The sequence below is a fragment of the Populus alba genome, chromosome 6, assembly GCF_005239225.2.
Source record: "Populus alba chromosome 6, ASM523922v2, whole genome shotgun sequence".
NCBI classification, from domain to species: domain Eukaryota; kingdom Viridiplantae; phylum Streptophyta; class Magnoliopsida; order Malpighiales; family Salicaceae; genus Populus; species Populus alba.
Window position 1 is genome coordinate 5,858,975 of NC_133289.1, and position 8,280 is coordinate 5,867,254.

Sequence of the window (8,280 nt, forward strand, 5' to 3'; positions counted from 1 at the left end):
CGAGAAATTAGTTTGTTTTCAACAAGAGGAACTTGTAGCCAGAAAAGGCAGCAGCCCAAGCAGAGTAAATACAGAGCTTCTCCCATTCTGACCCTGAACCAAGGCCTCCAACCATGGCAGCTCATCAGATACAGAGCAGATGGGTCCTTCCTCAAAAAAGCTAGATTAAGATCAATTTCGATGCATCATTTACATATGCAAATAGTTGGCTGGTATAGGGACCATTTGTAGTATTCAAATGGCTAAAGTTTCCTCAGCCGCAGTTGCAGAAGAAGTGGCAGTTGAATGTGTTTGATTCTCATACAATCTTGATTGCTTAGCGACAAAGTCTGGAGTAAACGATGCTAAGCTTTTTCAAGACTAGTTGACGAGCTTTGAAATTGTTAGAGAAGAGTTTGACAAGAGTCATGATCTCCTGCAAAACAAATCCTATGCATAATGTAGGGGATCATCAATTAAAGATGTAGAAGTGATCGAGTTTAATTAAGAGAAGGCTAAGAGATGATCTTGGATTCGGGCATAGCTTGTCCTAGGCCAATCAGAAGAAAAGCTAAGAGTTGGCCTTGGGTTTGGGTACGCTTCGTCCTAGCTCTACCAGGAGGAAAGACCAACTTTGGATTTCCTTAGACATTAAACCATGCCTCGTGGAGCATGCTTAGAAGTGAGAGACCCCTATGCCGTACCTCTAACCCACCACCTGGGCTGTGAAATGTACAAGGACTGTTTTGTCTAGACTCGTCACTCACAGATTTAAAAAACAGAGCTCTAAAAAAAAAAAAAAAAAAAAAAACAGAGCTCTCATGCATAATTTTGTTCATTGTTGGGTTTGAAAAATAGCTAGAACTGCTGGTAGAGCAATTGATTGGGTGGCCAAACTGACCAGAATAGGACAACATCCTCGTCACTGGGTCCATGAATATCTAACCTATCTAAACTTTTGTCCTTCAACTTAAATATTTCAGCTCCAATGCAAAAAAGGGACAAGCAGGATTAGAGCTGAAGAATGACTTGGTGGAAGCAACTGTGCCAAATGAATACCAAATATTGAAAAAAACCGAAGAATGCCATACTATGTTTTGATGTCTGAAGGTAAACCTCCAAATCACGCTGAAAAAGAGATGCAAGTAAAAGCACATAAACATACAAGAGTTTGTTTCCACATTGGGAACCAAAAACAAAAGACACATCAAGAAAACAATCATTCGATTAAGTGGGTTTCATGTCTAGAAATAGTGCAGACCAAAGTGACTGATCGTCAAAATCACCGTTCAGTTCTCTCCTTTCCTTGCTGTAATCACAATGAACTTTTGGGCTAGTGGATCTTGCATCCAAGGGGCTACGTACTTGTGGGCTCCTATTAGTCATCATCAAACTTTGTGGCACCCTTCCATCTGGAGTCCCATATAATTTTGGGCTCCTGTAAGCAAACACCAATCTCTCCTGCACTTTCCCATCCAGAGGACCAGACAGCTTCAAGCATCTATTGGCATGCATCAAATTCTCTTGCATCCTAGTATCCAAAGGACCAGATTTTGCTTGTCTCCTGATTTTGAGTATTTGAGGCTGCTCTACTTTGATCAACTCCTTCTCACTGCTGTACTTCCTTGTCAATGCTCCTCTTCTCCACTGTCCTTGATATCTAGCTAGCTCTGGCTCTAGTTCAGCCTTAAATGCTGCAGAATCCCGATGAAAAACAAACTTATTGATACACTTCTGGATGCTCTTCTTGGTCTTGTTGATTGCCATAATGAACTTAGAGAGGCCATGTGGACCTCCCCCAACATCCTTCCTTGCAAGCTTGAGTATTTCTAGCCTATGCTTGCTCTCAAATCCATTAAACAAATCGCCGTGAACTTATTTTTGTTTATAGAGATTATTACTGCTTTGCTATATAAAATTTCCCCATCATTTAAAGTGTTTGCAACAAATCCATAAGGTTTTGATGACTCCAGAGTATTCTTTATACATTTTACATACCAAAAGTGCATTTTTTTGCCATGGTTGTAGCATTTCATGGTATTCTTACTTCTTGGTTTGGAATTTCTGTCTTTGATTCCTATTGGAGCCACACTTCATTGATCTTTCTTTTGACATAAATAATGCATTTACTTTTTTTGAAGTATTAATTCTTTCTCATTTGTTCTTACACCTATTGTTTTCTTCAAAGATCATTACAACATCATCAAAGATTAGATAGTCATGAAATGTTATTGGTCAAGTTGATAATGAATTAATCATACGAATCAAAAGGACTTTGAAATAGAAGCTCTGCATGTTATTATATGTTGATGTGGCTGGTCATCGACACGGTTTCTATCATTTAAAGGGTATAAAGTCTCATTTTTTAGAAAATCTTATTATGTAAACACTAGGATTCATATAACTTTATCAGAGTCTTGCATATCTCTTTTGTAGTTTTCTTCTTCTCCACATTTAATAATATTTCATTGGCTAATGCTAAATGTGTATCAACAATAACATTGCTATCAACTTTGATCTACTTGGCAATATCAGTGATCTCCATGGCTTTATCTCTAATTGCTACCAAACAATTATCTTTTCTTAAATTTTCCTTCACTCTCATCTTTTATAATGAGAAATTGCTCTAACTGAACATCTCAATTTATATTTTGCTTTTATTTTGTTCACTGTAATTTGTTCAACTATCATTTTTGTACTTACGAACTGTAATGTACACAAAAATAATATCGCGTGAACAATACTTCCACTAAGTAAGTTTCAATGAAAGATTGGAGGGGATATAAATAGTCTCATTTAAAGCTCAATCTCTTTAGACAAAGCTTCTTAGACCTTATTTATTCATCACACAAATTGATAATGAGTTGATCATGCAAATCAAAAAGATTTTGAAGTAGAAGTTTTTGATGTTTATTTTTCTTTATTTGTTGACCCAACATAGTGAGTTAAGAAAATTAAGTTCTTATTGTATTGATGTGGTTAATCACCAATGTGGTTTCTTTCCTTTGAAGGGTATAAAATCTTATTTTTAATAAAATCATTTTGTATAGAGACTTAGACTCATATAACTTTATCAGAGTATCTAATATTTTTTGTTGTTGTTTTCTTCTTCACCGGACTTGATAATACATTATTGGCTAATGCTAAATGCATATTAGTAATAACATTGATATCCATTTCAATCCACTCCGCATTATGAGTGATCTCTTTGGGCCTTTCTCTAATTGTTGTCAAGCAAATTTTTTTTTCTTAAAATTGCCTTCATTCTTATCTGTCATTGTGAGACATTGCTCCTATTAAAACTCTTAATCTCATATTTTGTTGTCATTTTACTCACTATAATTTGTTCAACTATCACTATTTCACTTAAAAACTATAACGTATATTAAAATAGTATTGTGTGAACACTACTTTCACTAAGTAAGTTTCCATAAAAAGAATGGAGAGGTCACAATGGACCCGTTTAAAATTTAATATTCTTAGATATAACTTCCTAGACCATATTTATTGACTTTCCATATATGTGAACAATACTATATACGTGAACAATATCACATGTGAACAAGAATTTAACCAAATGAATCTAATACTATTTTTAGGGTTACGACATATAGAAGCAACCAGGCAGACCTCTTCTTCCACCATCACCCTCCCACGTTGCCCTCATATCTATGGAGAAGAGAGGCATGGTTCTTTTTTCTCTCCAGATTTCATCCACTTTTAAAGGTTAAAAATGCAAGGATCACTTGTGTATATGTTAATTACATGTTTGAGCTAATACTAATGGGATAAAAACCTTTATTTGATTATGAATGATTGCAGGCCACCATGCATATTGCCCTTCGAGCTCTTCAATTAATTAATAAATCCACCGCCCAGGATCGAACATGATGGAGGAGAAGTCAATAATGTGGAGTCCTTTATTTCCCGAACTCAAGGTATCAGCAACGAAATATCTAGTGATTTCAGCAAACCGGTCGAAAGGATAATATATGTAATCGGATGGATCGCATGGAGGTAGCAAGGGTAAAGGATCCATGGAGGACGAACTCCATGTACAGACACGCACGCCGGGCAAGAGCCTCAGCACAGTATTAATTGACAACTTTCCTCGTCGATATGCTCTCTTCTTTAGGAGCTGGAGATCGAATTTCTGCCAAAAGTGAATCTGCAACATCCCAGTTACCACCTTCAATGGCCTTAGCACACTCCATGGATTAATCTGTAAAAAGGAAGAAATTAAAGCCATCGAAAGCAGCAAATTTTGATCAATGGAGTCGAAGAAAATCGAAGAAAAGCCATCGAAAGCAACAAATTTTGATCAATGGAGTCGAAGCAAATGGCTCTGTCACTCTTCATTTCTTGTAGTCAACCCCATTTGATTTCTGCATGCGTTCCTTCGTGGAACCAGCAGTCCGTAAAAACTAAAGAGGTCCTCGGTTTTTTTTTTCTTTTTTTTTTTTCTGATGAGTTCCTGAAAGCTGTAACACTTTAATGATCAAAGACAAGTGGTTGCTTGAACTTTAAAGAGAGTGTCACTTTAAACATGTAACAACATCATGTTACATGTTTTTTTTATTTATTGGATGGACTATTTTCTTACATATTTTATTTATTTATTTATTTATTGGATGGACTATTTTCTTACATTTTATTTATTTATTTATTGGATGGACTATTTTCTTAAGTAAAAATACAATATTTTTATAGTGAGATTTATTATTTAAATGCATAACAATCAATTATGATTTTTTTCTTACTAACATTACTTCTAATATATAATGCAGCACAGCCCAACACAATACTCATCACAGAAGTATCAACAACCCCGATTCAAAGATCCTTTGATGGCGTTTGGCGGCAAAAATGCTTTTTGCCAAGAAATTAATTTTTTTAATCATTTTAATATAAAAATAAATTTTAAAAAAATGAAAAAAAAATCACTATCTACCACGCTTTCAATTTCAAGCAGACATGAAATATTATCGATCAATTGACAAAAATAGGATATTTTTGGTCCAGGCCTGATTTGGAAAGGCATTCTGGACCTTCAACCCAACCTAGAAACCAGGCTTTAGGATATGGTACTAGGACTTTCAATGCAGTGGGCTCACGCTATAGCTAGGTCAGCTTTGAATCAAACCACATATGTTATAGATTTTGAAGGTTTGCCTTGAAGAGCCTCTTCCAAATTCGAGCTCTTTCCTTGAAAAAGATTGCAAGGCTTAGTGATGAACTATCCCTAATATAGTTCCTTGATGTTATTGAAGTTCAACACCTTTTCAATTAGATGATACGAGGAGAAATTATATTCTACCAAGGCCACAAGGTTGGAGCTTTACATCTGTCAATGAAAACACAACGAGGATGATCTGATACAAAAACATCAGACAAATATTCATGATCTTCCTCAAGCTGAGATGCCATGATGATATATAATTTGTCTAGTAAAATCAGCTTCCATATTATTGCTCATGACAGATATGATAAACTACAGTGTTAGAGGATGGCGAATCACTATTATGCTGTAGAAACTCACAAGTTTTTTTCGTTGTTGTATGCATAGGAGTGAGATTTTCTGCAAATTTGGATATAGTTGCTGCTTCATGTGGTTTAATTTGTGATTTGTGGAAAATATCCTGTGCTCAGATACTTTAATGCATGTTTAATTTCTCAAAATCCTCATCATTTTTATTTGGTTGAGTGGCATATGTTGAAGTTTGGTACCTAAGCTAGAATAGGATTACTTAGCAGTAATCTACTGCATGATTATCTAGTTGTTAGCTGAGATTACTATCTAGATTAGGATATGTTTTGTTTTTGAATTCTTTTGTTAAGTTTATCTAGGATCAAACTAAACTTGTAAACATCTCCTTAAATAAAGGAGAAGTTGGCTGGTACGTTTCTAGTGTTTGTTTTGCTTTGTAATTCTGTTTTCTTTTTCAATGAATAAAAGGGCATGGCATGGCAGTAATCAAGTATCGAATTCTGCTCTTTGTTCTTTACACTTAATTATTAAGTTCTGAGTTCTTTCTTTTTTGTTCTTTCCATCGTGAACATTGTTCTATGTTCTTTTGTTGCTCCATCAGCAAACATAAGGTTGTTGCATTATATTTCTACAGCATATATGTTCATTGTGCTCATTCTTAAAATTTTCCAGCAAAAGGACTAAAGTCACATTTTTTGTTTTCACTTTACGATATTGCAGCTATGCCTTGCTTGTTGGTGGGAGAAACCACTGGTGGTGGCTTTGAGACACTCAGAGGGGATAAAACACACTGTTTTATTACACAAATCCGAAGCTTACAAGTAACACAAAAGCTTAACAATTACACGCCCTCTCTCTCTCTTTCTCTTTCAAGTGTTCCTCTCAATTCTCTCCACACATATAACATAAGCTGGGCATTCTATTTATACACAAAATCAGAATACGAAAATTCAACCTTCAAGTGTGAAGGCGGCTGGCGGCTGTGGCAGCTGGTGGCTGGCGGCTGCGGCTGGTGGCTGGTCGGTTGGTGGCAGCTGGTGGCTGGCTGGGCGGTGGTTGCCTTCCTTGACCTTCTAGATTGAGTTTAGATTCAACAAATCTCCCCTTTAAACTCAATCGAGGGATATCATGCCAAGCATGAATACTTCTCCCTTCAATGCCTTCTCTCTGCTTGTAGCGTTTATTCACTAATTTGGCTTTTATCTTGTAGACCTTTTTGACACCTATTGCTTTTTTCTTTTCTGGTGGGTCCTTATCTGCATGGAAACAAAATAGAGTTGTATCTTCCATAACCTGAGTGGTATCGTACAACTCTTCAAGATTCCGCATCCTTCTTGGTCCTTCTGACGAGGATGCTGATGGTGGTGTTGATGATGATGCTCCTGGTGTGTTCCTCCTGTTGAATACAGGGAATCTGTGTACCGGACTTTGTGGTTCAGCTGCTGGTATAAACACCGGACTTTGTGGTTCAGCTGCTGGCACAATCGGTTCTTCTACAGGTACAATCGGTTCTTCGACAAGTACTGTTGGTACTTCTTCTCCTTCAAGGATCAAATCAAGATTGATCCATTTGATTGCTTCTTGGTCATCACCATTCCATTGCCAAGATGTATCTTCTTCAAAGATAACATCTCTACTTATAATCACCTTCTTCGTGATGGGATTATACAGCCTATATCCCATCCTTCTTTCACCATATCCGACAAAGATGCATTTCTCGCTCTTATCATCAAGCTTTCTCCTTATTGCATCTGGGATCTTTGCATATGCCACACAACCAAAGACTCGTAGATGAGTAACACTTGGTTTGTGACCACTCCATGCTTCTTCTGGAGTGACTCCTTGCAAACTTCTGGTTGGGCAGCGATTCAACAGATACACTGCACATGATACAGCTTCAGCCCAGTATTGCTTGGGCAATTTCTTTGCTTTGAGCAGACTTCTTGCCATGTCAAGAATCGTGCGATTCTTCCTTTCTGCTACACCATTCAACTGCGGTGTATAAGCTGGCGTTGTCTGATGTTTGATGCCTTGTTGTGTACAATAGGCTTCAAAGTCATAGGCTGTATATTCTCCTCCTTGATCAGATCTTACTGTTCTGATCGTATAACCAGTTTGCTTCTCCACAATTGCTTTAAAATCTTTAAAACAATTGAATACTTCTGACTTCCTCTTCAGAAAGTATATCCACGTCTTTCTACTAAAATCATCAGTAAAAGTGAGGAAGTACCTATTTTGTCCAGTCGACATAGGCGTGATTGGGCCACACACATCTGTGTGTACTAACTCCAGTGGCCTTTTTGCTCTCCAGTTGACTTCTTTGGCAAAACTAGATCTGTGATGTTTGCTGAGGACACAACTCTCACAGACTTCATCTGGATGATCAATGTGAGGCAAACCTTTGACCATCTTCTTGCTTGCTAGCATCTTCAGACTTGTGAAATTCAGATGTCCAAGCCTCAGGTGCCAAAGCCATTCTTCACTGTTGGTGATGGCACTCAAACACCTTGCTGCATCATACTGGATGTTCAAAGGAAACATCCTATTCTTGGACATTTTCACATAGGCCATTAATCTCCAATTGTTGTCTCTAATTGCCAGATGACAATTCTCCGAGTAAAAAGTATAGCCTCTCTCCAAAAGTTGACCTAAGCTGATTAGGTTTTGCTTTATGGCTGGGACATAATAGACATCGGCGATGTAGCTGGAATCGCCATTCTTCATCTTGACTGGGATGTTGCCTTTACCTTTGAATGGAACCTTTGTGGTATCTCCAAAAGTAACTAGACCTTGCTTGGTCTCATCTAGATTAC

The 8,280-nt window shown here is 37.1% G+C and overlaps 1 protein-coding gene across 1 annotated transcript; it reads right to left on the bottom strand.

The window, feature by feature from the left end:
• Positions 1 to 1,206: 1,206 nt before the first annotated feature.
• LOC118053894 (uncharacterized) lies at positions 1,207 to 4,193 on the bottom strand. The gene is made up of 2 exons (XM_035065286.1): positions 4,086 to 4,193; positions 1,207 to 1,824 (listed from the first exon to the last, which is right to left on the bottom strand). Exons 1-2 carry the CDS (start codon positions 4,191 to 4,193, stop codon positions 1,207 to 1,209), a joined length of 726 nt encoding a protein of 241 aa, XP_034921177.1.
• Between the last annotated feature and the right edge of the window lie 4,087 nt (positions 4,194 to 8,280).